Source organism: Lampetra fluviatilis, chromosome 15 (genome assembly GCF_964198595.1).
Source record: "Lampetra fluviatilis chromosome 15, kcLamFluv1.1, whole genome shotgun sequence".
Taxonomy (NCBI): Eukaryota; Metazoa; Chordata; class Hyperoartia; order Petromyzontiformes; family Petromyzontidae; genus Lampetra; species Lampetra fluviatilis.
Window position 1 is genome coordinate 5,574,287 of NC_136289.1, and position 27,043 is coordinate 5,601,329.

Sequence of the window (27,043 nt, forward strand, 5' to 3'; positions counted from 1 at the left end):
CGCCTGTACACTCCCACAAACGTTTAACAGCGTAATCAATCAATGGGCTGTAAGCTGTAATCAATCCATCAATCACTGTGCACCAATCGCATTCATTACCCTTCAAACGGCCGAAGAACCACACGGAACATGGATAATGCATGTGCTGTGGTTCACCCACCGAGTAGAGACAAAGATCCCCCATGTGGCTTTTAGCAGACGCGGGGCAAGTGCTGTTAAGCGACCCAACGCGGTGCGGCGTTGACACTAACACAACTTGACTTTTTGCCCCCGAGGGCATTTCTGTGGGACAGCGGAGAGCGCGTGCCGCTCCGCCTACCCCCACACCCCCACCACCGTCACATTTCCAGATTGTTCTCCGAGCCCACATGGGGCTCAGTGACCCAAATGCAATCAGCCTGAAACCCATGCAAGAAACATGAGACGGTAGACCCCCAGCTATAGCGGCGAGCTCATGCACTTTACAATGTGGGTTTATATTGCGTCCGGCAGAGAGAAAGGGGGAGCCAGCCAGAGGTCTCTCTGTCAGTCTCTGGGTCTCTGTCAGTCTGTGGGTGTCTGTGGGTCTCTCTGTAAGTCTGTGGGTCTCTGTCTGCTATGTGTGAGTCTGTGGGTCTCTCTGTCAGTCTCTGGGTCTCTGAGTCTGTGGGTGTGTCTGCTATGTGCGAGTCTGTGGGTCTCTGTGAGTCTGTGGGTCTCTGTCTGCTATGTGTGAGTCTGTGGGTGTCTCTGTCAGTCTGTGGGTCTCTGTAAGTCTGTGGGTTTCTCTGTCAGTCTCTGGGTCTCTAAGTCTGTGGGTCTCCCTCTGCTATGTGCGAGTCTGTGGGTCTCTCTATCAGTCCTGTGGTTCTCTAAGTCTGTGGGTGTCTGTCTGCTATGTGCGAGTCTGTGGGTCTCTCTATCAGTCCTGTAGGTCTCTGTAAGTCTGTGGGTCTCCCTCTGCTATGTGTGAGTCTGTGGGTCTCTCTATCAGCCTGTGGGTCTCTGTAAGTCTGTGGGTCTCCCTCTGCTATGTGCGAGTCTGTGGGTCTCTCTATCAGTCCTGCGGTTCTCTAAGTCTGTGGGTGTCTGTCTGCTATGTGCGAGTCTGTGGGTCTCTCTGTCAGTCTCTGGGTCTATGTAAGTCTGTGGGTCTCCCTCTGCTATGTGCGAGTCTGTGGGTCTCTCTATCAGCCTGTGGGTCTCTGTGAGTCTGTGGGTCTCCCTCTGCTATGTGCGAGTCTGTGGGTCTCTCTATCAGTCCTGTGGGTCTCTGTGAGTCTGTGGGTCTCCCTCTGCTATGTGCGAGTCTGTGGGTCTCTCTATCAGCCTGTGGGTCTCTGTGAGTCTGTGGGTCTCCCTCTGCTATGTGCGAGTCTGTGGGTCTCTCTATCAGTCATGTGGGTCTCTGTGAGTCTGTGGGTCTCCCTCTGCTATGTGCGAGTCTGTGGGTCTCTCTATCAGCCTGTGGGTCTCTGTGAGTCTGTGGGTCTCCCTCTGCTATGTGCGAGTCTGTGGGTCTCTCTATCAGCCTGTGGGTCTCTGTGAGTCTATGCATCTCTGTCTGCTCTTCGTGGGTCTATGGGCTTCTGTGCGAGTAGGAGGGGAGTGGAGTGAGATGAGAGGTAGGAGAGTGCGTGGAGGGGAGTAGAGTGAGATGAGAATGGAGAGGTAGGAGAGTGCGTGGAGGGGAGTGGAGTGAAATGAGAGGGTAGAGGCAGGAGAGTGCGTGGAGGGGAGTGGAGTGAGATGAGAGGGGAGAGGTAGGAGAGTGCGTGGAGGGGAGTGGAGTGAGATGAGAGGGGAGAGGTAGGAGAGTGCGTGGAGGGGAGTGGAGTGAGATGAGAGGGAAGAGGTAGGAGACTGCTGGAGGGGAGTAGAGTGAGATGAGAGGGGAGAGATAGGAGAGTGCGTGGAGGAGAGTAGAGTGAGGTGAGAGGGGAGAGGTAGGAGAGTGCGTGGAGGGGAGTAGAGTGAGGTGAGAGGGGAGAGGTAGGAGAGTGCGTGGAGGGGAGTAGAGTGAGGTGAGAGGGGAGAGGTAGGAGAGTGCGTGGAGGGGAGTAGAGTGAGGTGAGAGGGGAGAGGTAGGAGAGTGCGTGGATGGGAGTGGAGTGAGATGAGAGGGGAGAGGTAGGAGAGTGCGTGAAGGGGAGTAGAGTGAGATGAGAGGGGAGAGGTAGGAGAGTGCGTGGATGGGAGTGGAGTGAGATGAGAGGGGAGAGGTAGGAGACTGCGTGGAGGGGAGTAGAGTGAGATGAGAGGGGAGAGGTAGGAGAGTGCGTGGAGGGGAGTGGAGTGAGATGAGAGGGGAGAGGTAGGAGAGTGCGTGGAGGGGAGTGGAGTGAGATGAGAGGGGAGAGGTAGGAGAGTGCGTGGAGGGGAGTGGAGTGAGATGAGAGGGGAGAGGTAGGAGAGTGCGTGGAGGGGAGTAGAGTGAGGTGAGAGGGGAGAGGTAGGAGAGTGCGTGGAGGGGAGTGGAGTGAGATGAGAGGGGCGAGGCAGGTAGAGGTGAGTCCATGGACGATCTAAAAGGAGGTGAGAGTGCGATGTTGAAAGTGATCCGAGACTGGACTAGGGGCAAGCGAAGGGATTGGAGTATTGGCGGTGCTGTGGTCTTGTTGGTAGAGATTATGTATTTATCTACGTAGAACTTATTTTGCACCATACACAGCCAACCGTGCTAATTACGATGTGGCCTCAGCCTTCCAGTCATCAACGTGACTGGCTTATCGTCAGAGTTAAGACGTTACACTTAACGTAAACGCGTAAAAAAATGTAACCGGCAAAACCTCGCAGAGTTGCAAAGGGCCGATCTTGAAAGAGGGCAACACATTTTATTTCTTGACGTTCAGGAAAAATTCCGTCCGCGAGCGAGTTGGCGTCACGCGACAGGGCAAACCGGAGAACCCGGAGAGAGAAGAGAAAAAAACACAAAGGTGAACATCCACCCACTGAGACCATGGAGAAGCCCGAGCCAAGCCTGGAACGCGCCGACCCAACGCTTCTCTGGCTGCAGTGGCGTCGCTAACCCGGGACGGCGCTGCCACGCGCTGGCATCTGTGCGGCGTGGAGACAATGGGTAACAACACGTCGGCACTGCTTGTGTGTGTGTGGGGAGCGGTGGTGTAGCGGTTAGCGTACTGCGCTATGAACCCGGCGACCCGAGTTCGATTCCCGCTCACGGCCAACACCAGCGACGATTATCTGAACCGGTCCCGGGCCTCCCCTAGGTCGACTCAGCCTAAAATGAGTACCCGGTGCGGTGTGTAGTAAACATCGCCGCTAGGGAGACAAAGGCGGCCAGGCGTGGTGTTGGCCACCCACCCCCTCGTGTGCCGTGCCGGCCTTCATAGGTGCTCGCTAACAGCACTTGCCCCTACAGTCTGTTAAGGCTACACGGGGGATCTTTGTTTTTATCTTTATGCTGAACTCCTTTCGCACCGTACGTGTCCAACCGTGCTAATTGGAGTTAATTTTAGTTTTTTCAGGAGCGCGATTTTACACATTTCCCCCCCCCGCCCGCCGCACCCTCATTTTAATTTTTAGGGGCTCCCAAACCTCAACCACTGCCCCCCCTTCCCGACCAAGCCCCAGGTCGTTGATCTGTCCACACTTCATTTGGAGGACGCGCCGCTCTTCCACACTCGAAAGGGCGCGCGGAGTGGCGCGAAAACAAATCGAGGCCACGGCGATGACTCATTGATGACTCATTGGCGCTGTTCCTGCCCGCGGCGGATGGAGGCACAGCTGTATCGGGTGACGAGGCTGGCCGAAAAAAGTCAGATTCGCTTCATTTTTGTTTTTATTTTGCCGTCGTTAATTCCCATCGCGCCGTCGGCAATATGTCGCGGGATGAGGAATCCGCTCAAAAGTCTCGCAGTAAAGAGTCCATCAGCCTGCGGGAAGAGATATCAGAGATCCACTTCTGAGATCGCATTACAGTTACACGGACACGTTTCATTCGATCCGGAATTTAGCCAAATTAAGCGAATAACCAACATTGTGTGATTTTTTTTTTCTTTGCCTGGGTGAACAGCCACGTACGTGGAAGTAAACATCCTATCCAGACACGGACAACTTCCCGCTGCTGGGATATATAAACCAATGTCATACATTCGACCTTGATGTTGGGGGGGGGAGGGGGGTTTCGTGTGGTCGCCAGTCAACGCCCCGAGACCATCAGCTTGCAGGACTCGAGAACCGACCCACGGCTGGGCGACTGAGACTCAGACTCGGTGTCTCCCCCCCCTCCCCCCCCGGGAGGCCACCTCCGCCACGGCAGAGGTCGCAAACGGGTTTTGATTCCTTACCCGTACCCGGCCGCACCAGGGTCGCAAATGGGTACCCGTACTCGTACCCGGCCGGGTACGGGTACACGTTCCGTACCCTACCCGAAATGAGTGACAAACGGTGACTCACCAGTGACTCACGGCCTACCCGTACCCGGCCGCACCAGGGTCGCAAATGGGTACCCGTACTCGTACCCGGCCGGGTACGGGTACCTGTTCCCTACCCGTACCCGTACCCTACCCGAAATGAGTGACAAACGGTTACTCACCGGTGACTCACGGCCTACCCGTACCCGTACCCGGCCGCACCAGGGTCGCAAACGGGTACCCGAACCTGGCCGGGTACGGGTAGCCGGGTATCGGGTAGGGTACGGGTATCGGGTACCCGGTTGTGACCTTTGTGCCACGGCGAGCGTCTAATCCACTCTCACCACGGCGTGATGGGCGCACACGCCTTGTACGAGACAGTCGGGCGCTTGCATGATATCGTTTCCAGGGTACGACACGGTACCAGATAAAAGGGTAAAAACCTACTACTATATTTTGCCACTGGTAAAGGAGGTCTCATAGTGTAAATGCTTACCCCGAGCTCTCAATACTCTGATAGTGCGCTGTTTTTGAGTTGTACGCCTTTTGGCGTCATCTGGTCCAACACCAATGGAGACTAGGCTCTAGGAAAAGCTGTCTCGGGTGTGGACCAATCAACTTCAAGGACAGTGCATATCATTATCATTATCAGAGTTGTTTATTTTTGTTTGCATTTTGACTGCTTGTGTTGTGGTTATTGCAAACATGATCCCTTGTATAAAGGTGTCAGTTTTTGTACCAGATAAAAGGGTAAAAACCTATTACTACGGTATGGGATATCGCAACGTGATGATTCGGGTGGTAGCAAGCTCCGGCGGTTCAGCGTTTTCGCCGATTGTCGTTGCAGAGGTTCCCGGTTCGAATCTAGTGGCCGCCCTAATTAATAGTAGGGGCGCCGCGGTGGCTAGGAGATGTTAGCTACCTCGCCTGGTGTACGGGAGGTCGTGGGTTCGATAAGCCACTTCGTTGGGCTGTCATTTGTGGACAGGTCGCTTCTGAAAAAGAGCTGTAGAGCTCAGTGGGCCTTAGCTGGCAAAATAAAAAATAGTAAAGAAATAAAATAGTCAACGCGGTGGCACGGCAATAACCGTAACAAGACCACGCGCAGTCCCATTTCACAGCGGACGTTAAAGATCCCCCGATGTCATTCGCAAGAGCACGCCACCGTGCGCCGGTACCAGTGTCCAAATTTGGTAAATTTGAAAAATCTCCACCGCAAATGACCCAAATGGGACGACAGACCCAGCAAAACATGGCCCCACTACTGGCAGCAGACCATTGCCCCAGGTCACACTTGCAAATGAGACTCATGCTGGTCTCTTGAGTTCTGACCTGGTTAAAGAAATAAACTTTAAACCTGATATCAGGACAGCAGGTTCCTATAACTTCGTCATGGTGTTTCACATTGGTATGGAGTGGGTTTGTGGTTGTTGTTCTTCATCGATCACGTTTGCGAATTGCTCATTATCTTATCAGGAAATAAAACAAAACGAACCAAGATAATCCCGACATTTTGATGCTGTTGCACCACGGATGACGTGACCAAATCGTACCACCCCCACTCCACCCTCGTGTTTCGTTCGTTGTCCTTTCCCCGCACCTCCGATGAGCACGGTTGGCTACGTATGGTGCAAAAGATGTTCAACGTACATACAGAGCAAAACAATATAAATAATAATAATGATGATGATGATGAACTCATTGTCATGCCACTGCTCGATGAAGATGCCCCCATGCTGTGTTTGTTAACGGCGTTGGTTGACCATACTTCACCGCGCCGGTAAATGTGGGTTGGTGACGCGCGAGGTTCAGATCACACCGATGTCAGCCGCAGGCGGGAGCCGGAGAGTTGTCGCTCAGTTTGTAACACGGTGCTCCGGCCGCCGTCACCTCTCGCTGTAAACATGCCCCACCGCAACAATCACAATGTGCAAAGTGATTGCGCATTTCGAACTGGAAGGGAGATTTGCCCATCGTATTAAACCGTTCGCTATTAATTCAGCTATCTCACGTTACGTCAAGTGCTGCTAGCATGCATTGGGGGCATTTAAAAATATATATTCTGCAAATAAATAAAAATCAAGAAACGTGAATTGGATTTGAGACTCAGCGCCACTACTTAATATTATCATCATTACCAGCAACTATGATCAATCCACTGCTGGATGAAGCCCACCCCCCCTCCCCCCCAAGAGACTCATGGTAAACTCCGCTCAATTAATATTGAGGGGCGACCAGAAGCATGAATGAGACAAGGTGGAACAGAATGGCTCCCGCGAGGAAGTCGGCGTGTGGATGCCTAGTAATGAAAGTGCACCGCGTTCCCGTTAGCGGGGTGGCATCTATCAAGCTCCGAGGCCACCGCAGCGGCATTGGGGGCGAGCTCGCCACCGCAACCCGACACACACTTGGGCCCAGGCACAGGTTTGATCCTTGGTCAAGATAAACCCAGGCCAAGTCAGGTTCTTCGCGTACCCAGAGCTGTGCGGCAACAATGGGGTTGTGTGTATAAAAATAAAGTATATTGTTTTACGTGTAGAGACGTGTCATTTATTTTGATATCTTCTATATATGAAAAAAGGCAAAGTTGTGATTATGTGTGTCTGTTCAAAATGTTTAGCGTACTTCCCGACATGCAACAAACTTGAAATTTGCCATGTGGGTACTTTACAGACTGTACACCATGCTAAAATTATAAAGATGGACTTTGGTATTTTTTTTGGGGGGGGGGGGGGGCGCAATAATGCAGAGATTTTGCACGGCAAGTGAGCTGTGACGTCACATCTGTCACGTGACCCGCGCACGTGGAAGCGTCACGCATTGTAGTGTAGTGGGTAGCGCGCTGCGCTACGAACCCGGCGACCCGGGTTCGATTCCCGCTCACGGCCACCACCGGTGACAATTATTTCAACCGGTCCTGGGCCTCCCCTAAGTCGACTCAGCCTCAAACGAGTAACTGGTGTGTGGTGTGTGAACATCGTCACTGGGGAGACAAAGGCGGCTGGGCGTGGTGAATCCAAGTCCCGGGCGAAGCCGGGTAGGACAGCTAGTAGTCATATAAACAATAGCATGATTAGGACCGGCAAACACTTTGTTACCTGCGTGTGTGAGTATCAGTTGACATCGGTGCATGTTTTAAAATAAATAAATAAAACTGTTTAGTCGTTTTCCTTGAGTGTCGATGTGTGTCCCTGACAATGTTGTGACGAAATCACCCAGAATGCACCCCCCCTCCCCATCTCATCCGATCGCTGAAGCTACGAACACGTTTGCGCCCGGCATGGTTCTCAGTTCAGTTCAGTTTATTACAAAGTACCCCGTGAGCCGAGCAGCTCTTCACTCGGCTTCATCATCAACGACAACAACAACAACAACACGGATGGGCAACCGCCACGTGTAAAACCGCCGCTATAGGCCGCTGCGGGGCTACGTTGTCGGCAACGGGCAGAGGCAGGGCGAAACATCCATCGTACTCAACTCCGCTCCAGCGTCTCCGCTGCTCACCTGTGCCAACTCGCGCTGACCGGCGTGGTGAAGTATGGTCAAACGACGGGGCATACGAGGGAGTGACCCTGATCCAGCAGTGGATTGACAAGAGCGGTGCACGAGTGTCCGAGAGCCCGACGGAGTTGGTGATCCAGTCGACACCGGCTCGCCCGTCGCGAGCTCGCCGTCGATCACTCGCCTCCCCATCACTCTCTTTTATCGCTAGAGCCAGTCGGTTCTCCGAGAGCACGGGGTTCTCTCGAACGCGAATGGGATGCAACGCGATCGCGTGAACGGAACCTCGTCGCGCGAGGAGGAGCCAGCGTTCGTGCGGCTGCCTCGGCGTAGCATCGCAACGCGGCGGGATGCTGCTGGATGCTTCTGGATGCTACCCACGCGCCTCGGTCTTTGTTTGGCCTGCGTACGCATCTCGCGCGTTATCGCGGACTGCGCGTTCCCCCCACGTTACGTATTATTTATTAGAACGCGATTTTTCCATAACGCGGTGTTCTTCAGGCACGCAGCTACCGAGTTATAGGGGAACAGACTGTACCACGGCTACTGTTCCCGTGAGATTTTACGCGTTGATTCACCTTACACCCCAGACCGACTGTCTCATCCGTACCCGTGGATCAACCACACACGGTGTGGACGGCGGCGTTGTTCGCAGTGCGGTGCGCCAACCGCCGTGCCGCAGCTCCAGGCCGCCGCGTCTATCGTAAGCTGCCCACCAAGTCCCACTTCTGTCGTTCATCTTGACTGCAATCCACACTTTGTTCAACCAACACCGTCACCGTCACCACACTGCAGGTCACCGAGCTTCTCTCTCCGCCCCTTTCCCTTACTCTGCTCAACTTTGGAATGCCCTCCGAGCATCGTCACTTCTCCCAAAGTTTCCGTGATGTAAAAAAAAAAAATCTAAATCGCATCTCGTCTCGGAGTCTATAAATCGGCCGATGGCGACTTCGCGTGGATGCACGTTGAATGTATTTCGCAGCGTACGTAGGCCACCGTGCTAATCGGAGGTGCCCGCGCACACGCGTGTGCGTGTGCGTGCGCCGTGTGAATAGAACAGGGCCTCGGAACCGCTGCGAAGGCCGACACTCCACTGTCGCCAGATTCGGGAGCACGGATCTGGGCAGGCGAAGTGCAATGCGGCAAAACGTTAAAAAATATATATATATTCCCCCACCCAAATTTTTTTTTTCGTATCTAGGGGCAAAAAATACGCAATTGGGTGGCCACGGACAGTTTTATTGGGCTGGCGGTATTGACGAGCGGTATTGACAAGCGGTATTGACTGGCGGTATTGAAGGGCGGTATTGATCCGCACTGGGTGGCCGTTATGGCTTGGTTTATGATGACACTGCAAGTTACACTAGCAGTGTGCGTGCATGTGCGTGCGTGCATGTGCGTGCGTGCATGTGCGTGCGTGCGTGCGTGCGTGCGTGTGTGTGAATGTGTATCACCACTGGTGGTGTAGCGGTTAGTGCCCTACGCTACGAACCCGACGGCCGGGGATGGTGCTGACCACCCACCTCCTCGTGTGGTGTGCCATGCCGGCCTTCATAGGTGCTCGCTAACAGCACTTGCTCCTACAGTCTGCCAAGGCTATACGGGGGACCTTTGTGCGTGCATGTGTATGCGAATAGGCGTGCATGCGTCGTGGCGCATCTGTCAGTCATCTCAATCGGTCAACCCATGGCACCTGGGTCTGTCCCGTCACCTCCTGCCAGTGACCCTTCGACACTTCACGGGGCCTCAAAGTGCACCTGGCCTGGCACAAGGGCCGTGTTGTTGTCGCTGGTCGGTGGGTAGTGGTGGCCCAGTGGGTTAGCGCGCCGCGCCACGAACCCGGCAACTCCGAGCTCGATTCCCGCACGCGGCCCGAAAACGGTGACGAATATTTGGACCGGTCCCGGTTCTCCCGTGGGTCGACTCGGCCTTAAATGAGTAGCAGGTGCGGCGTGTTAAAAATATCAGGCGCCTTCGTCCGGCGCATTCAATCGCGGCGAGCGATTGAATCATCGGGCCCTTAGGGACCACGCTTTGAACGAAACGCGGGGCAGGGGGATGGGCGCGTAGGGAATGCGGTGCATGCTGTCACACAAATGGGCAATTAAATCCGAAGTGGCTTGATTCTATCGTCGCATCCACACGGCGAAACACGCATACTCCCTCCCTCCCTGCCTCCCTCATGGCTCTCCCATCCTCTCTCTCCTTTCTGTCTGGATCTTTATTCTGTCACACGCATCGCCGTTCGAATGGTGAAATTACAGCGATAGTTTTATGTGTGTGGGATTTGGTAGTGACAACAAAAAAACCCTTACAGCTTTCATCAGACCGCTGGGACGAGTGCTGTTGGCGAGCACCTATGAAGGCCAGCACCTATGACGGCCAGCACCTATGAAGGCCAGCACCTATCAAGGCCAGCACCTATCAAGGCCAGCACCTACCAAGGCCAGCACCTATCAAGGCCAGCTCCTATCAAGGCCAGCACCTACCAAGGCCAGCACCTACCAAGGCCAGCACCTATCAAGGCCAGCACCTACCAAGGCCAGCACCTACCAAGGCCAGCACCTACCAAGGCCAGCACCTACCAAGGCCAGCACCTACCAAGGCCAGCACCTACCAAGGCCAGCACCTATCAAGGCCAGCACCTACCAAGGCCAGCACCTACCAAGGCCAGCACCTACCAAGGGCAGCACCTATCAAGGCCAGCACCTACCAAGGCCAGCACCTACCAAGGCCAGCACCTACCAAGGCCAGCACCTACCAAGGCCAGCACCTATCAAGGCCAGCACCTATGAAGGCCAGCACCTACCAAGGCCAGCACCTACCAAGGCCAGCACCTACCAAGGCCAGCACCTATCAAGGGCAGCACCTATCAAGGCCAGCACCTATCAAGGCCAGCACCTATCAAGGCCAGCACCTATGAAGGCCAGCACCTATCAAGGCCAGCACCTATGAAGGCCAGCACCTATCAAGGCCAGCACCTATCAAGGCCAGCACCTATCAAGGCCAGCACCTATGAAGACCAGCACCTATCAAGGCCAGCTCCTATGAAGGCCAGCACCTATGAAGGCCAGCACCTATCAAGGCCAGCACCTATCAAGGCCAGCACCTATCAAGGCCAGCACCTATCAAGGCCAGCACCTATCAAGGCCAGCACCTATGAAGGCCAGCACCTATGAAGGCCAGCACCTATCAAGGCCAGCTCCTATGAAGGCCAGCACCTATGAAGGCCAGCACCTATCAAGGCCAGCACCTATGAAGGCCAGCACCTATGAAGGCCAGCACCTATCAAGGCCAGCTCCTATGAAGGCCAGCACCTATGAAGGCCAGCACCTATGAAGGCCAGCACCTATGAAGGCCAGCACCTATGAAGGCCAGCACCTATCAAGGCCAGCTCCTATGAAGGCCAGCACCTATGAAGGCCAGCACCTATCAAGGCCAGCACCTATGAAGGCCAGCACCTATCAAGGCCAGCACCTATGAAGGCCAGCACCTATCAAGGCCAGCACCTATGAAGGCCAGCACCTATCAAGGCCAGCACCTATCAAGGCCAGCACCTATCAAGGCCAGCACCTATGAAGGCCAGCACCTATGAAGGGCAGCACCTATGAAGGCCAGCACCTATCAAGGGCAGCACCTATCAAGGCCAGCACCTATGAAGGCCAGCACCTATGAAGGCCAGCACCTATGAAGGCCAGCACCTATGAAGGCCAGCACCTATCAAGGCCAGCACCTATCAAGGCCAGCACCTATCAAGGCCAGCACCTATGAAGGCCAGCACCTATGAAGGCCAGCACCTATCAAGGCCAGCACCTATCAAGGCCAGCACGGCACATTCGGTGTCCAGCACCACGCCCGGCCACCTTGGTCTCCCCGGTGCCGATGTTGACGCATCGCACAACGTACTCAGTTAAGGCCGGATCGACCTAGGGGAAGCCCAGGACCCGTTTCGGATTTTCTTCACCGATGTTGGCCGTTGAGCGCGAATGGAAGTTGGAAGCAGGGTTTGGCAGCACGGCGGAGCGCTAACCGCTGCCCCACCGCTCCCCGCACAAGGAGCCCGGGCACGCACGCACTTCTGCTGACGTCTGCTCTCTCGCCTACTCACATGCAGAATTTTAATCAGCCAATGGAGCAGTGTGGTCAGTCGCTGTTAAATGAAGACACACACACACAAAAAGACAAAGTTCCCCCGCGTCGCTGTTAATAAAACTGTTGGGGCAAGTGCTGTCCGCGAGCACCTATTCAGGCCAGGACGGTACACGAGGGGGTGGGTAGCAAGCACCACTCCCGGCCGCCTTTGTCTCCCCAGTGGCGATGATTTTACACACCGCACCAGGTACTCATTTGAGGCTGAGTCGACCCAGGGGAGGCCCACGACCGATTCAGATAATAATCGCTCGTGTTGGCCGTGAGCGGGAATTGAACTTGGGTTGCCGGGTTCATAGTGCAGCGTGCCATTTGCTACACTACCGCTCCCCACTATAATACCCACAGACACACGAGGATGCATAGAGAATTACAATCAATACTTGAGTCTACAGCCTAAGAGAGAGAGAGATACGTTGTTATTCCATTGCCTATGATGACATAACGAGATGCAGCATCTTGCAGTACGTTTGTCCCAGTTAAGAACCATCTATGTAGGACCATTAATTGATGAATGCACTATTACTGTTAATGTCACATAGCAGAAACAGACCGACACGTACAAATGTGTGCACACGTACAAAGCTGGACATCGAGCACACACCGAGTCACGACATCACACGATCGGCACGCAACCAAAAACCTCACTCTTGAGCCCCATTATACCGTTAGGGGGCCAGTTAGCGAGCACCTATTTGGGTCTGCGTGCCACGTGAAAGGTTGGTGGCGTCCACACCGATGCGTCTCCCCGAGAGATGAGAGTACGACACGTTTGTCTTTGAAGGCTGCCGAGCCAGCGCAGGGGTAAGAAGCCCAGCCCTCGATCGGAAACAGAGATGACCCAATGACGATGGACGTGCGCATCCCCACCTTGCATCCTCATTTTGTTGTTGTTGTTAACGACGCCCACCAATTTAGCGCGCGCGCGCACGGAACCGCATGTACGTACGGTACGTTGAATTTCTTCCGCACCGTACGTAGCCAACCGTGCTAATGCGGAGGTGCGGGGGAAGGACAACCAAACGCACGCACGCACTCACGCACTCACGCACGCACTCACTCACTCACGCACTCACTCACTCACGCACTCACGCACTCACGCACTCACTCACTCACGCACTCACGCACTCACTCACGCACGCACTCACTCACGCACGCACTCACTCACGCACGCACTCACTCACGCACTCACGCACTCACTCACGCACTCACTCACGCACTCACTCACGCACTCACTCACGCACGCACTCACTCACTCACGCACTCACGCACTCACGCACTCACTCACTCACGCACTCACGCACTCACTCACGCACTCACGCACTCACTCACGCACTCACGCACTCACTCACGCACTCACGCACTCACGCACTCACGCACTCACTCACGCACTCACGCACTCACTCACGCACTCACTCACGCACTCACTCACTCACGCAACAAGGCGAAGGATTCGAGCGAGTGCCGGGTGGGACAGCGCGGACCCCCACGTACCGGTAGGCGATCCACGGATCGAGGAAGAGCCCCGCCGTGCTCGTCACGTAGGAGGTGGGCGTCAGCCAGGGCAACGTGAGCAGCAGCAGCGCTTTCATTCCCATGGTCGTCCACTTGTGGAGGAGCCGACGCAAGACGACGAGACGGACCCCCCCCCCACTCCCAGTCCCCCCGGTGAGCTGCCGGGAATTCTTAAAATTCGCACTTAAAATTCTGCCCGTGACGCGGTCCGCTCTATTGTGCAGCGCGACGACGCAAGGCGCCCGCCCTCCCGCCCGCCCTCCCGCCTGCAGAATGGTGCGGTGGAGCCGCGGGTTTGGTCGCTGCGTCTCGGACGGCTCGCGTGTGGTCACCGCACGTCCATCACCGCCCCCCCCCCTCCCCGTCCGTCGCAGCGACGAAAAAATAAACCTCTGGCGACGGCCACCGCCGCCGCCACCGCCGCTACCACTACGTTCAATCGTCCCGGCCGATGCAAACGTGCGCACACACCTCGTGTAACCTCACCCCCCACCCCCCCCCGCCCCCACCGAGCGGCGGGCAGAATTTGCAGGCGGCTCCCGTTCTGGTCGCGTGTAACGTGCGTACGTGCGTGCGTCTGGGCGAGCGCGTGCGTACGTGCATGCACACACAAATGCCTCTCGGTCTACACCGCGCACGCACACACGCTCTCTCTCGCTCTCCCTTTGCCTTGCCTCTCTCTCCCCCTCTCTGTCTCCACCTACCTCCCCCCCCTCCTCCTCATCCCCACCACCACCTCTCCCACCCGCCTCTTCGGATTTGCACTGAAATCCGGCGCGTGCCGTACCGATCTGCCTGCTCCAGGGTGGGGAGGGCCCGCTGGGGCCCCCTCACCCCCCACCCCCTCACCCCCCACCCATGCTCCCCCCCCCATCTGCCCAGCACCGGTGCTGATACCGCTCGCCAACTAATCGAACTCGGGTCGCTGCATTTACTTATAGAGCAGTTTAGCTAACCACTGTGACACCACTCCACCCTCAAGTGCTGTTTGGCAAGAACCTATTAAGGTGCAACCGGTACTCATGCACGGCTGAGTCGACCTAGGGGAGGCACTGATAATCACTCACCACGGATGTGAGCTGTGGCCAGGAATCGAACCCAGGTCGCATGGTTCGTAGCGCAGTGCGCCAACAAATGTGCCACCCACTACTGCACACACACGTGCAACAATAACAACGGCCGCCATTCGCCACTAAGTGGCGGTGACGTCACCATGGCTCTTGTGCCAAGCTAGGTGCACTTTGAGGCCACGTGAAGTGTCGAAGGCTCGCTGGCAGGAGGTCACGGAATAGACCCACGTGCCATGGTTTGACTGACTGAGAGGACTGGCAGATGCACCAACTATGCTCCTCACTGTGCTAACTCTCTGCATTTTAGCGGCCCAGCACTCCACTTGTGGTTGTGAGCATCACTCCTTTGCCCTCCGCTGTTGCTGGAGGGCAACTGGCTCCAACTGCCCCGGAGTGTACGTGCACATCCCCACATATGCGTGCGTGCGTATGCAAAAACAAAGACCCCGCGTGTAGCCTTAACAGAATGTTGGGGCAAGTGCTGTTAGCGAGCACCTATGAAGGCCCGCACGGCACACGAGGGGGTGAGTGGCCAGCACCACGCCCGACCGAGTTTGTCTCCCCAGTGGCGATGTTTACACACCGCACCGGGTACTCATTTGAGGCTGAGTCGACCTAGGGGAGGCCCATGACCGGTTCAGATAATCGTCACCGGTGTTGGCCGTGAGTGGGAATCGAACCCGGGTCGCCGGGTTCACAGTGCATCGTAGCGCTAACCGCTATCCGCTACACCACCGCTACACCACGTACACATACACGTACACACACACACGTACATACGTGCACGTTTCAGGAACGCTAAACCCCGACGTAAACCAGAATTGCCGGGTTCACAGCGCAGCGCGCTAACCACTACGCCACCGCTCCCCACTACACCACATACACATGGACCCTTCCCTGTTGTTGACAGCTCTCATCTGCAGCTAATCCAGGCACCTGCTCAAGCCATCTGTGCTCCATGTTGTTTTAATGACTTCTTCCCACATTAAACTATTATCCCAAGGCACACTAACTCACGCACACACACACACACGTGTCACAGGCGGCCCAACGTGAATTGCACCGAGTAACACACGGGGACAAATCACGGACACGTCACGCGGGCAGTGGTGGCCCCGCTGCTGCCTGTGACCCAGCACCGGGGAGGCGGTGGCAAGGGTTGGTGGATCAGATGTTAACAACCTCACCTGGTATACAGGAGGTGGTAGGTTCGACCCAGACCCCGATGCCTGCCGTGTTGTTTGCATGTCCTCCCCCCGTGGAGTTTGCATTGTCTCCCCGCGGTCGCGTGGATTTTTCTCTCAGGGTCCTCCAGTTTTTCCCTCCACCTTTAAACTCAGCGTCGCGCATTTTAGAGTATTTGGGCTGCTGTAGATTTCCGCACGACAATCAGCCACCTCTCGTTGGGCTGTCATTTGTAATAGCCAGGTCGCTTCTGAAAGAGAGCTGTGTGGCTCAGTGGGCCATACACCTGGTAAAATAGAAATAGTCTAAATTCGATTTAAAGCTTTCGTGACTGCAGGGATTCATTTTCTTGGTTCTTTCGGTAAAGTCACGTAGAAGGGAAATAATTAAATAATAAAAATAAAACATAATAAAATCGTTCTCACCATTATATTATTTTATTATGTTTTATTTGTATTATTTTATTATTTCCCTTCTACGTGACTTCTACCGAAAGAACCAAGAAGAGAAAGAGTCTAGTTTGGTGTCGTAGTGGGTGTCCATGTGGCGCCCGTAGACTGGCCCACCGGGAAAAAGCGGTGCAGCAAACTCTTTGGTTCTTTCGGTAAAGTCACGTAGGTACAAGATAAATGAAATTAAATCACGACGTTTCGATCGCAACACAAGCGACCGTCATCAGGTGGCACAGACACAGCAGGATAACTGCTGACATTGGAGAAAGAGCTGCTGCAACAAGAGATTATAGATTGGTGCCGCAAACTGCAGCCTCATATCATCTGTCCCTTCCGTAGAGGATTGTCTCCTCCTTGTGCGGGTTGGGGGGAGGGGGGGTTTCTCCGGGTGCTTCGGTTTTCTCCCGTGTAAAAGAAACACTCATTAATTGGCCGAAAACATCTTGATAGATAGAGGGCCGCAGAGCTGGGGCAATCAGAGGTAGCGCAAGCCAACCGCCTGGCTGCTGCCTTTCCGCTTGTTCGTGGTTACTCGGCGATTGTGAGACGTAATTTACACGAACGACGACGCTATGTGATGATGATGATGATTAGTAACATCATCATCATCACTGGTTCTAGAGCGAGCGTCACGTTAACCTCGCGCTTTCAGTCCCACGGCCTGTCTGGAAATATCAGCGGCGAGTGACGACCGAATCGCTACCCCTCCCCCCCTCCACCAGCCCCCACTGACCGGCATGGTGAAGTATGGTCACAGAGAAACACACCGTGACCTGCTGCGCGGCGTTAGATATATTCTCATCCGGCAGTGGGTGCACGACCTGGCGGTGTACATCGTTACCGTGGGCGGTAAAGTCAATTTTAGTTTAACACGTAGCAGGCTTTCGCGACCAATATTATTAATAATAAAACGTTTTTGGGTTAGATCGTGTTATTTATAAATGTGTCGTAACCCTCCACCACCCGACACGGCCAATCAGCAAAAAAAGTGTCACGTTGACAAAAGACAAATAGTTCACTGCTTTAGCCCACCGGTGTGTTGAAGAGTGAAACCACAACATTAAACAAATTTTTGAGTACGACGTTTCGCTGGTAAATGCATCCAGCATCATCGGGCAATTCGCCAGAATGGTGAGGCTCTGCTCTTGCTCCCGGTCTTAAATAGAGCAGCAGCAGCAGCAGGGTGGAAAACGAAGGGAAGAGAGATGCTACCACAGTGGTGTCATGGTGAGCACACTGGAATTGCAACCCAGAGAAGTCCCCGGTTCGATTCCATCTCTTGGCCTGTCCACCACGCAGTATAACTGAGCTCACCGCAGACAATCTATGATTGGCGGGCCACCTGTGTGGTGGTGTAGGCATGTATGGGTACGTCCACCTCTTCCAAGATGTACGATCAGCATGCGATAGTAGTCGCGTCGGTAATTTTTTAAAATAAATTTAATTAAATCACGAGGTTTCGGAAGCAACACAAGCAACCGTCATCAGGTGGAGCAACGTCGTGATTTAATTTAATTTGTTTAAATTTACTACCTACGTGACTTTACCGGAAAAAAACTAAGAGTATGAATCCTTGCAGTCACGAAAACTTCAAATCTAGAATGTGACAGTAGGCCAAATATCCCACTAGAGCTCCAAGTGGAGGCCCTTCCGGCAGCAGTGGCGTGAGCAGGCAATTGCGTGTTAAGAGAGGACTTATCGTAATTGTTATGGAATCGCTCTCATCGATACGGCGCAAAACACCCACAGGAACGGGTAGAAAAGCGACATCAGGGAGAGAGCCTTCATCCAGCAGTGGATTTATCACAGCTGACGATGACAGCACAACAACAACAACAACAACAAAAACTTGCTGCTTGGCGGTTCCGTGAAAGTTGGGCAACTGTTTTGATGCTCGGGGCTGCTCTCAATTGCTGTGCAGATGGTGTGGCGGTTCTGTGTGCGACTGCACGCGCACGTGTGTGTGTGCGTACTTCAGCAAGCGTGCGTTATCGATTTCTCAACCACAGGTCACAGCGATTTTGATGATCGGCAGAAGAAAGGGGAAAAAAAAACACAGAAACGTTCTTCTCTTTCTCCCAGTGCCGGAGAGAATTTGTTTAACGTCGCGTTTATTGGCCGCGTGCAAGAGCGTGAGTGTGTGTCGTCTGTGTCTGTGTCAGCAGCAGCAGCAGCCTCCGTGCGATCGCTCCCCCCACCCCCCCCAACCCCCCTCCCGCTCAGCGAGACGTCCAGGCCTCAAGGCAGGGGGGCCCCGCGCTAAGAGGATTTACAAACAGGATCATCCAATTCCCCCCGCCGGGATGCATTGGCTCTGGCGAGCGCGTACGATTAATTCCCGCGGGGGGGGGGGGGGGGATGGAGTAGGGTGGCCGGATCTGCTCGAGCGTGCGATTTGTGCTCGGCAGTGCAGGGGCGCCGACGGTAAGAAATCCCCTTTAGTCGACGTGGATTGTTCGGGGTCTCGATATCCGCGCGTCGAACTGCACGCGTAAGACGCCGGCGTTACGCAATGCGTGCGCAGACCACGTGCTAATGTTACAACATGCTAATTAATGTTTTTTTTAACCAGGTAGGGCCCACTGAGCGATATTGTTATTTATTAGAAGTACATGAGACTATAACACATTTTTTTTTTTGGTAATCTTACCAGGTAAAACCCAGTGAGGCAGTAACTTACTTTTCAGAAGAGATCTGGCCACGACAAATGATAGCTCAGGGATATGGCTTAGGGTAAAGTCACGTAGAAGGGAAGTAATAAAATAATAAAAATAAAACATAATAAAATAATTCTCACGACGTTTCGGCCACAACGCAAGCAGCCGTCCTCAGGTGAAGAGGACGGCTGCTTGCGTTGTGGCCGAAACGTCGTGAGAATTATTTTATTATGTTTTATTTTTATTATTTTATTACTTCTCTTCTACGTGACTTTACCGAAAGAACCAAGAAGATGAATCCCTGCAGTCACGAAAGCTTTAAATCGAAATGGCTTAGGGTGTGGACATTTACAGCGGCCAGATAATCTGAACGCACGTTGAGTCTAAATGTGGAGGGGAAAAGCCGGAGGACCCGGAGAAAAATGACACGCGACCACGGGAAAAGAGACACGCAAACTTATTCTCCGGACCTTTCGTTAAAGTTACGTAGACAGGTTCAAAGAAAACAACAAGAAACTACGGCGTATCGATCGCTACACAAGCGGTCAACAGCTTTTTCCTCTTTTTCCCCCTTGTGTTGCGATCGAGACGTCGTAATTTTTTGTTATTTTCTTCGAACCTATCTCCGTGCCTTTACCGAAAGACCCAAAGAATATGAAATGCTGCAGTCACGAAAGCTTTAGGTCAAGATTTGACACGCAAACTCCAAATGTACAGCAGGGGGCGGGGGGGTGTCATCAGGGTTTGAGATCAAACCCACAACCCTCCTGTATACCAGACGAGGCGGTTAACATCTCGCCACCGCGGCGCCCTGCTGGGATAGCTGCCACAGTAGCCCGCACACCGGACTTACAGAGGTCGCCGGTTCGATTGCATCTCCATGCGAGGAAGTTGAAACAAGGGGGGGGGGGTAAGTTTCTTGAATCACCCCGCAACCACCACGCCCCCACCCCTCTGTCCTCTACCGCCTCTTTCCACCCAGCAGTACAAATCAGAGGTCGCAACCGGGTACCCGATACCCGTACCCTACCCGATACCCGCCTACCCGTACCCAGACGGGTACGGGTACGGGTAGCCGTTTGCGACCCTGGTGCGGCCCGGTACGGGTAGGCCGTGAGTCACTGGTGAGTAACTGTTTGTCACTCATTTCTGGTAGGGTACGGGTAGGGAACGGGTACCCGTACCCGGCCGGGTACGGGTACCCATTTGCGACCCTGGTGCGGCCGGGTACGGGTAAGGAATCAAAACCCGTTTGCGACCTCTGGTACAAATGGATGAGTTTGATTGGCAGATCGCACGTGGTGGGGTAAAGTGTGGGTCCTTCCACCACTTCCAACACATCCGGCCGGCAAGCAAGAGAAGGCAAAATAACGTATAGGGGGGAGGGGGGGTGGTGGTGGCTCTGTAGAGCTCCCACGTGTGGAGGCTGCTTTCGCCAGCAGCGGCGTGAGTGGGCACTTGCAGGGCTGCGCCTTCATCTTGTCTATATGCTCATGCAGCACACAGGGTGCTAGTGCCCCTGACATGTTAACATGCCGGGACACACACCGACTGTGGATGTGCTCGACACCTACACCACGTACGTAGACAGCAAAGAGCAAAAACACGTGGATCGTTTTTTTCCCCCCCCCCCCCCCGACATAAAAAACCCCACTTGCAATTTTGTGTCTCATGCAAACAAAAGTCAGATCAACTGTTTACCCTTCACAAACCGATTACGGCTGGCCATGACACACGAGAGCCAGCACCACGCCCGGCCGCCTCTTTCTCCCCAGTGGCGCCGTTTACACGCCGCAACAGGTATCCATTTGAGGCCGAGTCAACCTAGGGGAGGCCCAGGACCGGTTCAAATAATCGTCACCGGTGTTGGCCGTGAGCGGGAATCGAACTCGGGTGGCCAGTGGGTTTCATAGCGCAGCGCGTTCACCGCTACGCGACCGCACACACAAAGATCCCGTACCTCCGATTAGCACAATTGGCTACGTACTGTGTGAAAGAGCTTCAACATACGTACATACATCCCCTGTATAGCCTTAACAGACTTATGGAAAATGCTGTGAGTACCTGTGATGTGTTAGACATCGCACCAGGTACTCTTTTGAGGCTGAGTCGACCTAGAGGAGGCCCCGGACCAGTTCATATAATCATCGCTGGCGTTGGCCATGAGCAGGAATCGAACTCGGATCGCCAGTGCGTTCACATCGCTGCATTCCAACCGCTACACCACCGCACGAAGAAAAACAGCGCCTATGCAGGCCGGCACGGCACACAAAGGGATGGGTGGCCAACACCACGCCCGGCCACACTACCACGCTACCACACATACGCACACACACATACAATCGGGCACAGCGGCGTGAATGGTACAACATACTTAATGGGGGTAAAACGCAAAGAGGCGTTCACGCTGTCACCGCATCTCTCGCGGGACCCATTATTCGAGAGAGCGGCTCCGCTCCGAGTCTCCCGGTGGGATTTGCAAGCCGAGATAACACGGCTCCGCGCGCCTTCTGCCCACAGCGTGTTAACACGCCGCGAAACACCGCACACGCCACAAACTACGGCGCATTAAGCTCGCGGATGAAATCATGTACGATCCGACCGCAATGCATCTGGGCTGGCAATCTCGCGCTGATGAAGCCGTATGCGAGTGTAGCAAAGACGACAAAGATCCCCCCCACCCCCCCCCCCCCGTCTAGCCTCAATAGACTGTTGGGGAAAGTGCTGTTAGCGAGCTCCTATTAAGGCCGGCACGGCACACGAGGGGGTGGGTGGCCAACACCACGCCCGGCCGCCTTTGTCTCCCCAGTGGCGATGTTTACACACCGCACCAGGTAGTCATTTGAGGCTGAGTCGACCTAGGGGAGGCTCAGGATTCGGTTCAGATAATCACCACTGGAATTGAACTCGGGTCGCCGGGTTCGTAGCGCAGCGTAGCGCTAACCACTACGCTACATGACACACACACACACAAAGACCCTCTGCGTAACCTACGCAAGGTCTTGGATAGGGCTGAACGATTTCGGGGAATATATTTAATTGCGATTTTTCTGACAAATATTGCGATTTGCGATTTGCGATTACATTTTTTTAAGTCAAGCTCCAGTTCAATATTGACTGTGCAACAGATTTAAAACACGTGATGGAGCATTACCATCACAGTATGAACTGCTCTTTATATTATGATGCAAGTGTAGTGACATCACGGATGCCGCTGTGTAATGCCGGTAACAACATCGCGGGCACCACGTGGGTGTGGGTGCAGTTCCGGCCCTAGAGGGGCTCGGTGAGCGCTGTCCGACAGCGCTGAGTGGCACCACGCCCTGCGTGCAGTGCCGACCCCTACAGGATAGGGAGTGTGAGAGTGCCGGCCACGGGAATGGGGTTACTCAGGGCCATGGCACTCTGGTTGACCTCGAAGGACACGTGACCGGCAAAGTCTCCACAGGGGCCCCAGGTGGGGGCTAGGGGTGGTCACGTGTCAGGGTCGAGATTCTGCTAGAGGATTCTAGAAGGTGGGCGTGGCTAAGGGCGGAGCCGGCCACGCCGCAGAGGATAGAAGCCGGGTCCCCGAGCGGGGACCGGCTGCTGTTATTCATCCTGAAGCATCTCCGTTCTACGTCCTACAAGAGTCACCAACACGTGGACTGGACCAGAGGTCGCAACCGGGTACCCGATACCCGTACCCTACCCGATACCCGGCTACCCGTACCCGGCCGGGTACGGGTACCCGTTTGCGACCCTGGTGCGGCCGGGTACGGGTACGGGTAGGCCGTGAGTCACTGGTGAGTCACCGTTTGTCACTCATTTCCCAACGTCTTGTCTCTTCTCACAATTCAAGTTCCTAGAATCAACCCACCCGCGTCTGCAACATGGCTTCATCCCAGAGGTCGCAATCGGGTACCCGATATCCGTACCCTACCCGTACCCGGCCGGGTACGGGTAGCCGGGTAACGGGTAGGGTACTGGTACGGGTACCCGTTTGCGACCCTGGTGCGGCCGGGTACGGGTAAGGAATCAAAACCCGTTTGCGACCTCTGACTTGGACCCAAGCTAGGGTCCGTTCCATAGTAGCCTGGTGTTAAGGGGTAGTACCCCGTGCGTTGGTTTTAATAAATGTGTTGCCTCCAAGAAGTGCGTCCGCGACTCAGTAGAACCCACTACACACAAGGATGAGAACTTAACAAAGATATGAATTGATTCCAACATGTATTTATTCACATGTTTGAATTGAAATAGAACAATCAAACATCGAACAATTGTTAAGTTGAATAAATAGAGTTATATTAATAAAAAATAAAACAATTCCAATAAGAAAGTAATAGGAACTTTTGAAATCGCAAAAAATCGCAGCCTTTGCCATTTTCCAATCGCGTTGTTTTAAATTGCGATTTCGATTTGAAATCGATTAATCGTTCAGCCCTCGTGTTGGAGCAAGGACCCGTAGCGAGGACCTCTTACAGGCCGGGACGACGAACCGGGGAGTGGCGTAGCCAGCACCACGCCCGACCGGCTGATTCTTACACGTGACAGCCGCTACTCATACTGGTAGGAACCTCCTGGTTACACCAGCCCACAGGGGATTATTGTGTCCGTCGTGCAGGGAGGGGCTGGGTGGGGAGGGAGGGCCTGGGTGGGGAGGGGCTGGGTGGGGAGGGAGGGGCTGGATGGGGAAGGGGAGGGTGGATAGGGGCTGGGTGGGAAGGGGCTGGTCACCCCGTGGTGCCCTTATAAAACTCAACGTTTAACCTACTCACGCCGGCTTGTGCCCGCCCTCACAGTCGGGCATATTTGCGGGTTACACCACGCCGCCGTTGACCCTGGCCATTGACCGAGCAACCCAACGTTCCTACCAGCTCCCTCCGCAGGAGGAATGTGTTCTATGGCCGCACAACCAGTTTACACATCACAAACCACCGATGTTATTGAAAGGCGGGAATCAAACTCGACTCGCGGGGTTCATCGCGCAGCATGAGAACCAATGTGCCGCCACTGCCCAGTTACCACGCACACGAAGACAAAGCTTCCCCTTGTACAGCTTTCAACAAATCGTTGGAGCGAGTGGTTCAAGCGCCGCGCTACGACTAAAGATTCCCGGCCACTGCCAACATGTGCGGCGAGCGATATCGGAACCATTCCCGGCCCTTCCGTGGGTCAACTCAGCCTTAGGCGAGTCCCTGATGCCACGTGTACACATCAGCACTAGGGAGATAAAGGCGGCGAGGGCATGGTGCTAATCGCAACCCCACCCCCCCCTCTTGTATCTTTACCTGCCTTGATAATTAACGCACGCGCGCACACACACACACACACCCATAACAATCGATCAATCATCAGGCATAGTCAACAAGGGACCATTGCTCCGACCGTGTGACCTCTTGTGACAGCGTTCACGACAACAACAAAAACACCTCGCTTCAGGCTCGTTGTGCACCTCGACGCCACGTGAAGTGTAAAAGGATCGCTGCTGGCAGGAGGTCACGGGACAGACCCAGGTGCCATGGGTTGACCTACTCAGACGACCGGCCGATGCACCACGTGTGCTCCCCACTGTGCCACACGAAGACAAATATCCCCCCTATGGCCTTAACAGACTGTTGGGGCGAGTGCTGTTAACGAGCATCAATGAAGGCCGGCCCGGCACACGAAGGGGTGGGTGGCCAGCACCACGCCCAGGCGCCTGTGTCACCCCCAGTGGCGATGTTCACACACCGCACCAGGTACTCATTTGAGACTGAGTCGACCTAAGGGAGGCGCAGGACCGGTTGGTTCAGATAATCGTCACCGGTGTTGGCCACGAGCGGGAATCGAACTCGTGTCGCCAGGTTCGTAGCGCGGCGCGCTAGCCACACAGCACTGCTACTCTCACTGTGCCGCGTGCACACAAAGACACAGATCCCCCACATAGCCTGTAGCAGACTATTGGGGCAAGTGCCCTTAGCGAGTAGCACCTATGGAAGGCCGGCACAGAAACACAAAGGGGTGGGTGGCCAGCACCGCACCACACTGACACACTAACACACGGACACACTAACACGGAGACACACAGACACACTGACACAGACACACTGACGCACAGACACACAGACACACAGACACACTAACACACGGACACACTGACACACTGACACGGAGACACACTGACACACAGACACACTAACACACACTAACACACTGACACGGAGACACACAGACACACTAACACACAGACACACTACCACACAGACACACAGACACACAGACACACTGACACTAACACACAGACACACTAACACACAGACACACTGACACACTGACACACAGACACACAGACACACAGACACACTGACACACTGACACAGACACACTAACACACAGACACACAGACACACTAACACACAGACACACTGACACACAGACACACTGACACAGACACACTACCACACAGACACACTGACACACAGACACACTACCACACAGACACAGACACACAGACACACTGACACTGACACACACACACACACTACCACACAGACATACAGACACACACACACACAGACACACAGACACACTGACACAGACACACAGACACACTGACACACACACAGACACACTACCACACAGACACACTGACACACAGACACACACACACACAGACACACTACCACACACACACACTGACACACAGACACACTGACACAGACACACAGACACACACACAGACACACAGACACAGTGCCGCGCCCTCACCTGTTACGCAGGTGTTCCTCCAGGTCGCTGCGCTGCATCTCGCCGTCGGGACAGAGCGGACAGCCGACCATGAGCTTGTCCAGGAGGCGTTTCACGAGGAAGCTGGACGAGGAGCATTCGAAGAGACGGAACGGCTCCCTGTCCAAGGGGCAGCAGACCTCCAGGTCTTCATCGTCCTCATCGTCGTCGTCGTCATCATCGGTCCGATTTCCCTCTCCGTTCTCGCCTGGGTGAGAGTTACACGAGCCGTTGTGATTGTCATCGTCATTATCATCATCGTCGTCGTCGCCGCCGCCATCATCGTCGTCGCCATCATCATCTGCGCCTCCGGTTAGAGCGCTCGGCTACTTACGGAGCAAAGGCAGTTCGACGTACATACAAACACGATCATCGTCGTCACAAATTCGTAGCCGACAAAATGTAGTCGTCGTCATCATCATGGATGTTCGTGATTCGCGTGAAGTATGACGTCTTGAGCATCGCTGTCAAGAGCTTCAGGAAATCATCATTAATAACGAGAAGACATCATCATGATCATCATGGAGCTGTTAACATCATGTAAATTAAATTAATTTGAATTAGGTAAGACATTATCATCATCGTCAAAAGAAAAAAATTCACCACGCAACCAAGAAAACTCATCGTCATCATCGAGTGAATATTCCGCTAAGTTTTGCCATCCAGCCGCCAAGAGCCGGGTTCCCTCACTCGCACGTCACCTCTGGATGCCCCCGCCCTCCCCTCTGCTCGTCATCTCAAGGACGGCTGCATCCCTGGAGCGGAGGATTTTCCTTGTTGCTATCGGGAGCTGCATTACAATCCTCCACTCATTTCTCCATCGTGAGTTATGCTTCCATCATCCTTCTATCCAAGCGCTCCTTGACTTTGAACGACCCCGTATATCAAACACGTGTGTGTGTGTGTATGTTGAACTTATAGTAGTAGTAGGTTTTTACCCTTTTAAACTGGTACAAAACTGACACCTTTATTCAAGGCATCATGTTTGCAATACCACAACACAAGTAGTCAAAAAAGCAAACAAAAAGAAGCAACTCTGATAATGATAATAATATGCACTGTCCTTGAAGTTGATTGGTCCACACCCGAGACGGCTTTCTTTAGAGCCTAGTCCCCATTGGTGTTGGACCAGATGACACCAGAAGGCGTACAACTCAAACACAGCGCAATATCAGAGTCTTGAGAGCTCGGGGTAAGCATTACACTATGAGATCTCTTTTACCAGTGGCAAAATATAGTGGTAGGTTTTTACCCTTCTTTCGCACCGAGCGTAGCCAACCGCGCTAATCGGAGGTGCGAGGGAAGGACAACAAACTAAACACAAACGGCAGGTTATAAAGAAATTAGTTTTCAATCTAGATTTAAAGGTGACTAGCTCCAGTGGCTTCCTAATATCTGAAGGAAGAGCGTTC

General features: G+C 54.1%; 1 protein-coding gene across 1 annotated transcript in view; it reads right to left on the bottom strand.

Annotated features, from left to right (window-relative positions):
* Positions 1-27,043, bottom strand: part of LNX1 (ligand of numb-protein X 1) — a 94,998-nt gene that overhangs the window by 45,024 nt on the left and 22,931 nt on the right. The window contains 1 exon segment of the mRNA XM_078862994.1: positions 25,614-25,839. Coding sequence (XP_078719120.1) covers positions 25,614-25,839 — 226 coding nt within the window.